The 15,725-nt window shown below is 34.4% G+C and overlaps 2 protein-coding genes across 5 annotated transcripts in view; one reads left to right on the top strand and one right to left on the bottom strand.

Moving 5' to 3' along the window:
* The window catches only part of LOC118193574 (NAD(+) hydrolase sarm1-like), a 302,001-nt gene that overhangs the window by 193,123 nt on the left and 93,153 nt on the right, over positions 1 to 15,725 (bottom strand). Inside the window, exon 1 of one of the 4 annotated variants that reach the window (XM_085819391.1) lies at positions 8,154 to 8,458. The exons of 2 other annotated variants lie outside the window; for them this stretch is intronic. In XM_085819391.1, the coding sequence (XP_085675517.1) occupies positions 8,154 to 8,210 (57 nt within the window). In that variant the 5' untranslated portion in view covers positions 8,211 to 8,458. Of the gene's footprint in view, positions 1 to 8,153; positions 8,459 to 15,725 lie in introns of those variants that run through there. One more of the 4 variants, XM_035364680.2, reaches the window with a different exon arrangement.
* LOC118193576 (SCAN domain-containing protein 3-like) lies at positions 13,734 to 14,708 on the top strand. The gene has a single exon (XM_035364687.2). The coding sequence runs from the start codon at positions 13,734 to 13,736 to the stop codon at positions 14,706 to 14,708; it is 975 nt and encodes a 324-aa protein (XP_035220578.2).

Here is a 15,725-nt window from a genome sequence, read left to right as displayed (position 1 = left end):
GGCCGAGCGACAGGGCTTAATTTCTAAGATTAAAAGTGCCGGAGCTCTATGGAAGACCGTCAGCAAAGAGGAACAAGAGTAAATAAATAAATAAAATGACTATAAGAAGTAAGAACCTTCCTTAAATACTTAGAACCTTCCTGAAATACTTTCATCTAGAACATTCTTAAAATACTTCTTCTAATTGATTTGCATACAACGCGATACTAAGAACTCATTCGGGTACGGAATAGTAGATGGGAAACGAGAATAGACAGTAAAGCATAACTTAAAATAATTGTTAGAAACTTAAAGTAACCTCTACAAATCCAACACTGTTATAAAGCTGAGATTTCTGTTAGATAGCTCTATAGGAATTTTTAGTCAGATTTGGTATAAACAGGGTCAAAAAATTTATTTTTGTTTAAAAACGTCTATTATTTTAATCCTAAGATCCAATGCTTAGAACATTTTTCTCATCTGAAACATCTTTAGCTTAATTATCCTTTTTTTAAGGTCATGTTATATAACACTAAGATACAACAACGTCAGTCACCGACATAGCCTGTCAAATTTCCAGTTGCAAAAACTGTTGACAAACTTGCGGTGATCGTTCTTTAGTTCATTTTTTAAATTATAGTGGACTCTGTTTTTATGAATATCCAATTTATAAACTGTTCCTTTTTACGAACTGGTCCCCCAAAATATACTGCAGAAGTTATGTTAACTTCTTCTCGGATTTATGAACTAAAATTGCACATCTTTTCCTTTTTAGAAACCCAACTTTCGTTTCCCTTTACCTGTTTCTGTTCGCACGCCGAAACTTTGACTGAAAAAAGATATAATTCTTCGAAATTGCTTGAGTGATGAAATATTTTCAAATTAATTGAATGATGAGTTTTGCCAGACCTTCGGAGCTCCCAAACTGTTAAATATCTCCACAATCACAATTTATAATATATTTAATAAGTATCGAAGGAATAGTAGGAAAGAGAGGGAACTGTAATAAAAAAAAAAAAAAAAAAAAAGGTTATGTTAGCATATAGAGACAGGCATCATCTATTGATACCTGAAAGGTAAAGTAATCCTGATTTCCACATTGTTCATTTGTGCCAAAGAACATTTACCATAAGCTCTGTTCGCCTTTTCGTTATGCAAATTCTAATATACAACTAATGAGGGTAAAAACATTCAACAATGAAATTATGTATTTAGTTCCTTCTAGATCGGCGTCGCATCTCACACGTTCGGCATTTTTATGTTCGTAAGGTGGGCGTCGCATGCCATGCGACGAAGTGAAACATTCCAACGCTGAAACTGAATTCGTCTCTACTCATACGTCGCTTTAAATACTGCAATTATTTTTGTATTTCTGAACTGAATATTGCTAAAAGATAGCGCGGCTAGTCCTAGTTTTTTCAAAATTTTCGTAGTGATATTTCTCGCCTTGAATATCTGTTACTGAATATCGCGTGAAACCTCTTAGACTTTCAACTAAAAAAAAAAAAAACACTCAAGATATTTTTTATATTCAAAGCCATTATTTTGATAAAGTAAGCAAACAAAATTTTTTTTGATTAAATAAATGATTTTGGTTTTGAGATGAAATGTGGTTTTTATGCTCTGATGTCCAAGGCAAAGCCGTTTTAAAGGTAAAGTTGGAAAACCATTTTCTAAAGCATATTTTGCGTAATTTAATAATTATTTTTATGTAGATATTTATAGTAAACACATCAAAACAATAGAGTTAATAAATATAGTATCACATCGTACTTTTTTTTAAACTTACAACTTAGGTGCATTGTAGGTAAAACTGGTGATCAGTGGACGGGATTCACATATTTGACCACCCGTAGGTCTTCCAAAAACTAATTGCTGTCAAACGTTTTGCATTTTCGAATTTAGGATAGAATATATATCAATTTTCAACAATTAAAAAAATTAGGGGCGAGGGGGTCAGAAATTCAAAAAAAAAATAATCCAACCAAGAAGGAGTTAGAGTTGAACATTAGTTTTGCAAAGCAAACTGATGAAGAAGAAGAACGCCTAGTTCATTTCCAAAACCTGCACATTAAAAGAAGCTTCAAAGTGGCTATCAGGAATCGTTTTTCCAAAACGGATAACAATTATAAGATGTTTGCGGTAATTAGCTGTATGAAATCACGTGAGTAATTACAATTACGAAACAAGTGAATACTAATCCGGTTCTTAATGGCTAACAAATGAGGGTCATTGCAAATACAGCTTCTTTTACTTTTTTATATATTTTTTTTCCACCCCAAAGGGGCGTTAGCCCAGAAAAGGTATTAGTCTCGAAACGGCACTTTGCATCGAATCGCTATAAATGGTTGTATCACTTTTCAAAATTTGTCCACCAAATATTATCGCCCTGTATTATATTTAAAGAAATTAAATACTGAAGAATCTGCATGAATGTGTGTATGTTTCTCACATTGGAAAAAAAAAAAAAAAAAAAAAAAAAAGATGCTTAGAGCCATCAAATTTTGAATAACGAAGTTCTCCACCCGAATATGGACACCTGGAAGCTCGAATCTTGAATTTCAAATTTGTTTTATTATATAGTTCATATGTTTTAAACTGTATAACTCAACGATTTCAAAGCGAGCAGTGGTAACACACACTGTATGGAATAAAATGTGTTTACGCCCAGCGTGCGAGACTATCTGTCGGAAATTCTAAAGATAAGCTGTTTTTAAATATTTTATGCCCAAAGGGACGTTAGCACAAATGCTCTCGAAACGTGCACGTATGTGTAAACGGGGAATCCCCCCCGCTCCTTTGGGTGTAATATTAAAATCTTAAAGCTTTCAGGGTTCCCCCCCCCCCTGTATATTTATTTTTATGCGATATATCAATGTTTCGTTATAGTTACTGCAATTTTAAATATTTGCTACAGGATATAATTTTTAAAAATTTTTAATTAGCAGTTTTCATAAATATTTGCACTACTGATGCATTCTGATACTAAATATTATGTATACTTGGCTACCAAACGATATTACGCATCATCTAACAAAGATTTTGTCTCTTTTTGGGGGGGTTCAACTAATAAGCATATTTTTACTTGAAATAGAACTTGCATTTTATGATACTCACATAACTAAAGATAATAACACATTTGTAATTGGCCTATGATAACTTTATTCCTTCGGTAACAATGTTTTTATTCACAGATAATCTCAAAATATGGAACAATTAAGGCATACCGATCAAGGGAACGCACGATGTACAAAATGAAATCTGCAGCAAACATGTTACTGTATCTAAGTAATTTTCCAATAGCGTTTAACACTTGAAATAATAGTTTAAGTTGCGATGAAAGTTTGTTCAGTTACAAACAGGAAAATATCAGAAAACGTTCTTCATTCCAGGGGGGGGGAATAAATCTGCTTAATAAACTGACAAAAACTGCATTCTGATTACACTGCTTTAAGATGGTGGTAAACTAATTATTTTTAAAGGAATAAGAAACTGTACTTAATAAAAGATATTACTGTGCAATAATAATTAAAAAAAAAGAAAGAAAAAAGGAAAGGGGAGAAAATCATTGCGAAAACTTAAACAAACAAGTTGCTGTTCATTCCCGTTATTCAAATAAAAGTATTAAAAAAATTCGAGAGAGAGAGATCCCATGTCTCTTGCGGTTTTTTAAACTTGCGCTCATTCGCTTTCAGAGAAAGAAAAGCTTTCGGGAAACAATGTGTTAGATTCGAGCCACGCGGCATAGGGCGCCAAGGTCATTGCGGACGTGGGGGAGAAAAGACGGCGAATCATAGTAAAAAATAATCAATTATCTTCAGATTAAAGGCAGAGAACGTATTCAACGAGCATTCCATAGTCTGAGTCGTTATTTTTTTATTCTCTTGTCACACGGTAAATTAGCCAAACAGAACATCTATAATAAATAATAGTAACAAACGAATCAGAGCAGTTCTCGTGTATGTATTGGGTGTTTTGATAAGCCCTTCTATGTATCTATTTATCTATTTTTTTAAAACGTTTTTCGTTTTAACCTGACAGATGAATAAGGGATTGTGAAATTATATTCAGGAACTGAATTATATATACGCAAGATAAAAAATATGTAAATATGAATTCTAATTTAAATTAGCAATAGTCCCTTAATGCTTAGTTTTAATTTGGTATTTCCCCTCTCTATTCTAAAAACAGTAATCTTTTTCTGCACTGCGTCATTTCGAGACTAATCCATATTATATGAATCTTACATAACGCTGGCGATGTAAATGGAACTAAAACTCGAACAGCACATAATAATTTTACAGCAGTATTAATTATTCAATCAAATACATTAAGAACCAAAGCATGCTGAATCAAGATTTCTTCCTGAACAGAATTTACTTGTTTTCTACATTTCGGCCTAGCTGGATTGCTGCTTGCTTTCTTCTCACTGCAAAGCTATCAAAAAATAAACGTTTTGAAATAGACACGAGTAGTGTACCAAGTTGTTTGTGTGCGTAACCTATTTTTTTAAAAATAAAGATGAATATTTAATTTGCCTTGGCTGCCCAGTTTACTCTTCGTCATGGATTAGCATTCTGTGCATTAAATAATATTTCTGCAACAAATCAAAATTCTAACTTAAATCTGCAATAGCCCCCTTAATTCTCTATTTTAATTTTCGAAACTTCCCTCTCCATCCTTTTACATCTGGTGACATTTTGTGAACTGAAACTAAAAAAATTCTTTCACATTAAAAAATAAAGAAATAAATTAGTTACGTATTTTTGCAGAAAGCGAGTGAACTGAGGGAAAGGGGAATTAAAAATCAGAAAACCTATTAAGAAAATAATTATGAAACCTTGGAAATCCATAAAGGCTTACACTACGAGTTTTTTGTGCTGATTTACACGCTATAAAGATGAAGGATATACAGGGTAATTCTAAAATAACTGGCAAAAGTATAAAGCTACTGGAAGGGACCGAAAAAAAAAGAAGATTTTATAACGGTGTGTGCGGAAATTGCGCATGTAAATTCTGGCACGTCTGAAATTTACGAACAACTGGTAAGTATCGAAGCCAAGAGAAGTTAAAATACACTTTTTATTTATTCAGCTTTTTACAATTGGTGCTTGAAAGTATATCAACGGTAGTAATATAGAATTCACTTTCGAAGGACTCCCGGTTAATTTGCTCGAACATCCGTCGATTCGGCAATAGCTGAGCATAGAACGTTCTCTCTCTACAAATTTTAGGCAATTGCTCCGTTTCTGTCCGCAGCATCATAAAAAAAATTCATATCGATGATTTTCCGTGTAACGATGCATGCTGCTCGAAAACTGCGCTGGGAATAACGATTTACGCCAGCGGGCCGCTTTCACCTACCGATTCCAACAGCGCTCTTTATTACCTCAAACCGCCATTTTCTCAATCACATTCTATAATAAAATCTTATTATTTTGGCCCCTTTAATAAGTATTATTATTATTTAAATTTTTGCAAGATATTTTAGAATAACCCTGTATATAATGTTGTTAACATGACTTAAAAATTCCTAATTATAGTTGTAAAATCAAGATCATTGGTTTCACAATAAAAGGCTCAACTCCCGGTAATACAGGTGATTGTCATACAGCGATCCTTCGTTTTGAGATAAGGGAGAAAGCTCCAATTAAATCTGAGTGAATCACATTGCAAGACAATCCGCTTTTTACTGAAAATGAAAAGCTGCTTCTTAAAAGTCGAATACAGACAGTCCTCGTATAATACGGTATTCTTACAACACGGTTTCTCTCTAAATCAACAAATATAGTTCCAGCATTGACAGAACCTCCCACTCAATAATATGCCTGGGTTCTGGGAGAAAAATTTTTTTTTTTTTTTTTTTTTTTTTTTTTTTTTTTTTTTTTTTTTTTTTTAAACGGAAGTAAAAATTATACTGAAGAAAGCTAAAAAAATTAAGATGTTTCGCACATATGATATTTTTTATCTTCTAATGGTAACTGGTAATGATGACGAAGAAAACAACATATAATATTAATACTTAATATTTCTGATCTTTTCAACAAGTATTATTATAATAAGTATGTTTTTCTTAGCTCCAAAATTAAAATAGCATTTTTTCTTTAACTTTTGAAACTTAACTTCATTTCTTGTACTAGTTAGAAACATGAAAAATGAGTAATACCCTCTCTGGGACTCGAACCTAGACCTCTCGAATACGTTCCGGGTGTGCTAACCGTTACATCACGAAGGCATGCCAGAAGGAGGGGGAAAATACCCTTCGACTGAAGATTAGGGAGACCCATTCACCAAATCCTGGTGGTGAAGAACCATCATCCACCACCTTTTATTTCGGGCGTCGCTGTAGAGTTATTAGGATTTTTGAAGTAGGAAACGTGAAATATGCGCAATGCCCTCGCCGGGAATCGAACCTGGATCTCTCGAATATGCGCCGAGTGTACTAACTGCTACACCAGGAAGGCATACAAAAAGGATGGAGAAACCCCCTTTTAAAGAGGACTGGGGATTAGGGAACCAAGTCGCCAAATCCTGGTGGTGAAGAATCATCATCCACCACCTTTTTTTTAGGTCCGGCGCCATTGTGGAGTCATTAAGATTTTTGAAGTAGGAAACATGAAAAATGAGGAATGCTCTAGCCGGGACTCGAACCTGGACCTCTCGAATATTCGCAGTGTGCTAACCGTTACACCACGAAGGCATGCCGGCAAGAGGGAGAAAATACCCTATAAACTAAACAAACAATGAGAAACAATTCAAATTCATTTCCTGATGATGATTAGAGTTAAAAACAACTATTTTATATTTTACTGTCAGACAGGATGAAATTATAAGTATAAGTTTATTTTTTCATTCTTCCTTCTAACTCTTTTTCAATGAAGCTCCAAATAATAAAACAATAAAAGAATACAATACAAACAAATGCAATAAAAAGAAATCCATTTATTATCATCAAAGAGGAGAAAATATCTTAAAAATGGTTCAAAGCATCTAAGGAAAATTTTTCAAAGGAATTTATCATTCTTGCTGGTTGTGAAATACCTTCTGTTTACCCATAGTGCCATCAATCAGCAGAACTGAACCAAGACAACGGAATCAGCCAAACGTTAAAATCCACCGTTAATTTCCTGAAAAGTGAAATGCAACAAAAAACGGGTGTCAAGATCATACCCTTCATTTATATCGCCTGATAATTGCCTCACAGATTTTTACGCTTTTGGACTTAAATAGTGGATAGTCCAAACGTCAACCTATAACACTCCTTGGACTTTGGAAAACCGTTCAAGGGGAATGGCATAAAATACTCTTCGGACTTTATAATCATGGAAATTATTATGTAGAAAGATAGTGAAGAATAAGGGTTATCAAATCTAAAATTTAAAACACAGAATTCTAGGTAAAATATTTCTGTAAATACAATGAAAATTGTCTAAAAATGTTCGAATAGCCTCTGTATATATTACATTCTTACGTTTAATTCATCAACAGATCAGAATATGTTACTCAGAAAATTAAAAAGAATAGAAATCAATATAATCTTATAAGAATGTAAGAATGCAAAGAAGAGTTTAAACTTATTACCAAAACTATATGTCAGGCAAAGAGTTTTTGAAACAGATGTGTATATTTTATTGTGGTATTTAACAAAACAGGGCATTATTTCCTTTTGACGTATCGAACGTTTTCTTAATGAATCTGATATTTCTTTTACGTGTTTTTCATACTAGCTTTTCAGATTGTCTCATATATTTGAAAAAACAAAAAAGGAATTAAGTGAAGATGCGGAACTAAATCCGTTTATTCAAGAAGAAATGTTGAAAAATTATATTCAGGTTATGCCGAAATCTCGCAGTGAAATGTGATTCATAAGTAGCAAAAGATGATACAAAACTTAAGATGCTAAAAGGTTTTCAAACCAGTTTCTTTCTACAGCTAATGAAAATACAAGTAATGCACGTTTCGAAAATAAAATAAGTCAAAAACATAATTTTATCATATGTACGAATAAAACACATAAGAGATTTATTGAGATTTACTTTTCTACTTGGAAAAAGCTATGAGAAAACGATATCATATACTAAAAAAACTCCGATTGGAGGCTTGAGATGAGTTTTAGCACTTATACCTGAATTCGAGCAAATGACAGCTTACAGTCCTCTATTTTAAAATCTTACCTTCACGATGACTGGTCGGATGTAGATTGTAGTCTCCTGTTTGTGTCGTGCCGCCATCTTGATTGTAAATACCGACCTAGGAAACGCACCTCAGAATATCACAGCTACATAATCGAACTTCCGATGAGCGAGTAGCTGCTGTTCGTGATGGAAGTGTAATCCTCCTGATGAAGTTTCAAGTTGGGTAGCAGCGTGTCGTGTATCACATCAAAAGCTTAAAAAGAAAGAAACCAAATGGAAATTTCGAGACGCGTCGAATAATTTCGAAGGAGAGAAATGTTTCGCAGGTTGGGAGGCAGTTGTAGAGTTACAGGGTTTGGCATGAGAACAGTAGACTGCTATCTGACGTCACCAGCGGGAAAACGATGGAAGTTATTTTTAAGTTCTTCAGAGCACTGACTCAGTTTATTTTCGAAGGCGGATTCTCTTTTCAGTTTGCTTGCGGATAGCGCGTGCGGACCGTGTGACGTCGAATGGTAGCAACCAGCATAGCATAAAGGTAAGGTTTCAGCGGAAAGCGGGGTAGCAGACAGTCGGAAAGCAAAACTGAATAACGCGATCACTCTTAAATTAAGGTGAAAAATATACAGTAAATGCATGAAACTCTCGTTACATCGCGGTTTCCAGTACTGCACTGTAGAGACATTACGATTTTTTGGAAGCAAGAGAGATGAAAAATTAGCAACCGCCTTCGCCGGGAATCGAACCACTGACTTCTGGAATACCGGGCCAGCGTGCAGACCACCACACCACGAAGACACGCTAAGTTGGCGGGAGAAATACCTTATAACACTCAAGTCTCTGAAACCACGTGTAAGTGTATACTTAACAATCAAAGAGATATTCTTCAAGAATTAAAATTTTCCTTAAATGAAGTCTGGAAACACCGGAACGGAACCACCTAGAATCCGACAATATCAAAAGAATGGGCGAATTTAATGACTGCGCTGAGGCAAATTTTAATTTTGCAATAAATTACAGTGCCTCACATTTGTTTTCGGACACCTGTATTTTTGAAATTTATTTGCATTGATCTTGTACTAAATATTAAAACACAGACTCCAAGTTTTTAGCCCAAAGGGGAAATTTAGCGAGAAGGGCTATTAATTTCGTTTTGGCATTTTGCGTAGCTTCACTATAAAAGGCGATTCACTTTTTAAATTGTTGTCACCAAATATTAGAGCCCTGTATTATATTTAAAGAAATTAAACAATGAAAAATCTGAATAAATTTCTGTACGTTTCTCGCATGGTAATAAAATAACGGTACCTAGAGCCATCTAATTTTGAATAACGTACGTCTCCACCCGAATATAGGCATCTGGAAGCCCAATTTTGCAATTTGTTTTATTATCTATTCCATATTTTGTAAAGTAATTATGAGTTTTTTATTAAGAAACTCGACGATTTCAAAGCGGGCAATGGCAACACTTGTACAGGGGGAAAATATATATATATATGCGCGCGAAACAGTGTATCGGAAATGCTAAAGATATGCTCTTTTAAATATTTTGTAATATTGCTGTTGAATTGAATTTTATGGTTTAAGTGCAAAGAACATGATATTTAATAAATAAAGGTAACACACAAAACGTTAAAAAAAAACGCCCCTTTAGCGTAATATAAAATCTGAAAGCTTTCAGAATTTTTTATTTATTTATTTCCTAGTAAATTCTTAATTACTGCATAACCACTGAAACACTGCTTCAATGATAACTCATAATCGAATAAGATTATAACTGATTCTAATGGAAATTAATATTTTTTGATGAATTTCAAAACAATAGCTTGTTTTTACATTTAGAGTGATGATCAGTATGATGAAATGATAAGGAGAATAACGGGAGATTACGTTTGAGGGGAGAATGGAATATTTATAGATTGTTTTCAAAAGAAAAGGTTTAACATTTTTAATTTCATAAGGATATTGCTATAACGTCCTATGCATATTAGTCGTATTTTGTTTTTCGTTTGAGATTATGATTTCATTATGTCTGAAATCTGAAATGTCAAAAGCAATTAGATCTGATGATATGGTCAAAATCTCTGTTACAAACATAAGCTTTATCAAGCAACTTGTTTTTAAGAAAGACTTATAGAAATGACATTTTAATGTTTATTATTAGCCAGATTTATTAGTAGTAGTACCAGATATTATACATTTTTTTAATATAATTACATCTTCACCTATCAAAACAAAAGGAATAATTTCAACGAATGCTAACTTTTCTTCCAAATTTTTAATAATTTTTTCCCTAGGGCATAATTTTAAAAAATCATTTTCTCATATCAGAAATTGTAATTAATCCCTGTGTATTGTGTTGAAAATCTTTTTATTTGCTTAATTCTATTCTTTGATTTCATAAAAAAAGAAAAAAAGTATAATAAATTAAATTTCAGAAGAATTAAACTGTTTATTAAGGATAGGATTGTAAATTAGTTTTCTGTTGTTTGTTGCTCCTCTTCCCCCCCCCCCCGAAAAAAAAACTATTCAAAATGATTTTTGTCTAGAAGGAATATGTGGCGTCATTACTTATGCTGCTCATCTACAGCAATGATCCTCGAGGCCAGACGGGAGACATTTTGATTCCCCGCAATTATAAAGCTGTTATTATGATTAGTAAAATAGATAATTGAAATTTAACTCAGAACAAGGACGGCAATTATTTACACTATTAAACAACGATATCCCAACCATTTTTAAATAACTGCTTTTAAAAAAGTGTGGCAAAATATTCTTGGCCACGAAAATAAAGCTTTCCGTTCGAAAGCCAGGGCTTTGGGTCAAGAAAATTTTTGATCGCATAGGAAGAAAGTAGGCAAAACTCGTACAGAAGCCATGTTTACCCACAATACTACTGGCAGTATCAAAATCGTAAAAAACAACCTTATATTTAGCGTAGGTATAATGAAACACTCAATCGATTTCGAGGGAAGCTAAAGGCTTCCAAAAGCCTTTTGGATCCATAGGCGAATTGGATTTTCTTGAGGCTTTTCACATTCACAAAGATTTAGAAAGTTTAGTTAATGATTTGAAGTCCAATCCAGTCCTTCCTAATGCCTTTAAAATTCTACTGTCTTAATTCAATTATTTTTGCCGATAGATGGCGTTACCTCCTCGCACTTGGTACTACCAGAGGGTATAAAAATCCGTTCAGTGGTTGCTTTCCATTATTTGAAGTTCAGATTTTGAGCGTAATGTGCATTTGCCCCTCGCTCCCTATTTTAACTTCGCTAATATTTCTTTATGCTTGATCAGACAGCCTGGCTCAGTAAAAGTAGGCGGCCAGTGCAACTCTGATTAAAAATCTAGTTATAACCACGTGCAGTGCTGATAAGCACCACGTGTTTCTGTGATTCCTATTTTCTTCTTTCTATGTATTTCTTTCTCCTGATGAGGAGGGACCTTTAGCTTCCCTCGAAATCGATTGAGTGTTTCATTATACCTACGCTAAATATAAGGTTGTTTTTTACGATTTTGATTGTCACATTAGCGTGTTTCTCTTCTAGTCTACTGGCAGTATGTTAACAACTCAATGATGATTTATTGTAAGACCCAAGTTATCCATCCGCTTGTTAGTAAGGCTATACATGCCTTACTAATAAGCGACATGCTAATGTCACGTCCACTTCCACTTCTACATATATGCAATTACATTGCTATTTCACCCAAATTGCAATAAAACGAGTCATAAGAAAGTTTTGGTTTCTCGCTGCATATGCGTAAAATTTGAATTTGCACTGAAATTTCTGCCGTGTGGGGAAAACAAAAAGTTCTTTGCCTTCTTATCAGCCACAGAGTTCCTCTAGAGCAGGGGCACCTAACGGGGTCGATATTGACACCTTGGGCGTCGATGAAATTTAAAGAGGGTCAATGATGATCAAGGATTCGAAAGCAGAATATGCAGCGACAATTGGTCAGCATAATCAAGATCTCATCGATTATCAAAAAATAAATAAATAAATAAAATAAAAAATAAATAAATAAAATAAAATAAATAAATAAAATAAAATTGATTATTAATTGTTTATTGATTAAAACCGTATTATGAAAAATAAATAAATGAAATAAAATTGATTATTGTTTATTGATTAAAACCGTATTATATAGTACGGAAAAATCATATAAAATAATTACAAGGCAAAAAAATACACTAAAATTATTTAATATCTTTAAAAAAATCAACAATATAAATTTTTAAATATACAGCATTTTTATGCAATAAGTACAATATAAAAAAAAAGTAAAACGAAAGAACGCAAGAGAACATACCTAAAAACACAAGAACGCAAACCTAGAACGACGAAAAACAGGAAAAAAACTGAATTATTTTGAGGTGATTTAAGAATTAGGTTTAGAAGTTTTATGACAACTATAAAAAAAAATTGCATCAACACATCAAATGACACCGTCACATTAATTAAAATCGAACATCTGTGCAATTAGAATCTGCGACATTATTTTTGAAAATTTGTTTAATTGTAAAATTAATAATAATAATATTAAAAATAATGAAACATGAAATCTGATAATCCAATCCGATTATCTTTATTTATGCTCAATTATTTGTATTATGAATATGTTATATACTGTATATTATACAGGAAAATGTAAAGGGGGTCAAAGGTGAGAACGATTCTTTTAAAAGGGGTCAATGCAAGGGTTCGGAATCCCTGCATTGTAACACTGCAAATTTCCCTCAAGCATTTTTATTTTATATCTACAACTCCGTAATATACAAGTCTTTCAATAGGACCACTGTTTCTCGGCGTTCGAGATCTTTCTTTTAAGTTTCATCACTTTTTTATTTTAGTTCAAAATAATTAAACAGCAATTCTTTTTATTTCGAGCAACTCGAAAATTTTATAATTTCGTTATAACACCATTTCTTTTATAATTAATTTTCATACACTATTAATGAAACTGCTAAAAATATCGCGACAGCACAACAGCCTATATATTAAATACCATAATGATACGTAATAAAAATACAGTGTTAGTTAAATTGGAAGAGAAACTTACAAATGTAAAATTTAAAATAATCAAAAAAGTTATCTTAGGGTTGGTGCAGATTTTGAACAACATTATGTATTATTATCCGCACTTTTAAAGATTATTTATTCAAAATCCTACGACAACTTTCTGTTTCGCTTAAATAAAAAAAAATATTACTCAGTTTACACTTTAATCACCACGATTACTATATAATAATATTAATGATAAAGAAACTGAAAAATTTAACAATTATCAGAATATGACCTAAAAATATATACTGCTTATTGCTTAGCCCAGCGGTTCCCAACCGCTGTTCCGCGGCACACCAGTGTGCCGTCTGAAGCACCGTGGTGTGCCGCCGGGTCTGGGTGTCACGGTGCTGTTCGCCCGCTATAACTCCTCCCGTCACTCCCCCCGCCAGTGTCATAGGTGGTCACGGCTCTGTGCAGTGCTATAACTCCTCCCCCTGCCAATCTTGACAAGTGTCCGCCGTGTCCCCGCCCCCATGAGACGCAGGCAGACGCCTCACACAGGTGTCAGAGAGACAACGGCTGCTGTGAGGAGAGAGACACTGACACTGCAGTGATGGACAAGTTTTTGAAAAGGAAAGAACTGGACTCTGAACAAAATCTGGAGCCAGATGAGAGCCCGAGTATGAGTGGGGGTCAAAAGAAAGCAAAGATGGTTAAATTCTCTGGCGCAAGGCAATATAGCGAAAGCTATATTTCAGTTGGATTTACTTTCACTGAAGATGAACACAAACAAACTCCACTGTGCGTGGTGTGTGGTGAAAAGCTAGCTAACAGTGCTATGGTCCCAAGCAAACTTAAACGCCATCTCCAAACGAAACACCCTTTGCTTCAAAACAAGAATGTGGACTATTTTGTTCGCCTGCGTGACAACATGGAGAAACAGGCAACTTTTATGAGAAAAACAACAAAGGTAAATGAAAAAGCTCTTAAAGCTAGCTCTCAAGTTGCTGAACTTATAGCCAAGACAAAAAAGTCGCACACTGTGGCAGAGACATTAATACTTCCTGCCTGCAAAGCTATTGTAGAGGAGATGCTCGGACCTGAAGCAGCAAAGGAAATAGCCAAAGTCCCTCTCTCAAACAACACAATTTCAAGACGTATTAATGACATGTCTGCAGACATCGAAAGTGTGGTTTTTGAAAAGATCCGTATCAGTGAGAAATTTGCATTGCAACTTGACGAGTCTACTGATATCAGTGGACATGCTCAACTCTTAGCTAATGTGCGTTTTGTTGATGGTGATGCAATTAGAGAAAACTTCTTTTTTTGCAAGGTATTGATAGAAAAAACAACAGGAGAAGAAATTTTTCGGGTCACATCAGAATACCTTGAACAAGGAGGACTTAAGTGGGAAAACTGCACAAGTGTCTGCACCAATGGAGCTGCAGCCATGGTCGGGCGCACCAAAGGCTTTGTAAGCAGAGTAAAGGAAAGAAATCCAGATGTGATTATTACGTATTGTTTTTTTACACCGCGAGGCCCTCGTAGCCAAGACATTACCATCAGCCTTAGTTCATGTGTTGGATGATGTTGTGCGCATGGTAAACATTGTAAAGTCACGACCCATGAAAAATCGCATATTTGCAGCTTTGTGTGAGGAGATGGGAGCAAAGCATAAAACCTTGCTGTTTCATACGGAGGTCCGGTGGTTGTCGCGTGGCAAGGTCTTGGTTCGTGTGTATGAGCTGCGGGAGGAACTTAAAGTGTTTCTGACAAATGAGGGGTCAGATTACGCAAAGCAGCTTGCAAGTGATGAGTGGTGTGCAAGGCTGGCATACCTGGCAGATATATTTCATCATCTGAATGAATTGAACACCCGAATGCAAGGCCGAAATGAAAACCTGCTTACAAGTACAAATAAAATAAATGGATTCCGTTCAAAGGTGCAACTCTGGCATCAACACGTGGAAAGTGGCAATCTTGAAATGTTCACACTCACCATGCAATGGCAAGGTGTTCACACTGCTGCACTGTGTGAGATAATAGTTAAGCATTTAAAAACTCTTGAGGAGAAGTTGTCATTTTATTTCTCTTCAGTCTCCACTGAATGCCTTGACTGGGTTAGGGACCCTTATAACTCAGCATCAGTTGTTGGAAAGGAAATGACTTTACAGGAGCAGGAGGAACTAATTGAACTGAGACAAAATCGTGGTTGCAAGCTAAGATTTGCTGATCTACCTTTGGACAGTTTTTGGTTGGATACTGCCAAGGAGTTCCCCCTTCTGGCAAACAAAGCTATTTTGACATTCCTCCCTTTTTCCACTACATATCTGTGTGAGATTAGCTTTTCAAGCATGATTGCTATGAAAACCAAATACAGAGAGAGACTGAGAACTGTTGACGAAGAGCTACGTGTGTGTCTTTCTTCGATTCCAGCCAGAATATCAGCTTTGTGTTCAGCCAAACAGGCCCAGGTTTCGCACTGAAAGTATTTTATAATTTTTCACTATTCTGTTTACTTAATATTTCATAATAAAGTAATTATAAAATACTTTCTTTGTGCTTATTTGATTCCTATTCAAGAGAATTACTTTATTATAGTCAA

Source organism: Stegodyphus dumicola, chromosome 6, assembly GCF_044657685.1.
Source record: "Stegodyphus dumicola isolate Sdum_Otavi_A_Nest chromosome 6, ASM4465768v1".
In the NCBI taxonomy this organism is placed as follows: domain Eukaryota; kingdom Metazoa; phylum Arthropoda; class Arachnida; order Araneae; family Eresidae; genus Stegodyphus; species Stegodyphus dumicola.
Note: the sequence above shows the minus strand (reverse complement) of the source record. Positions and strands in the feature narration are given on the sequence as shown.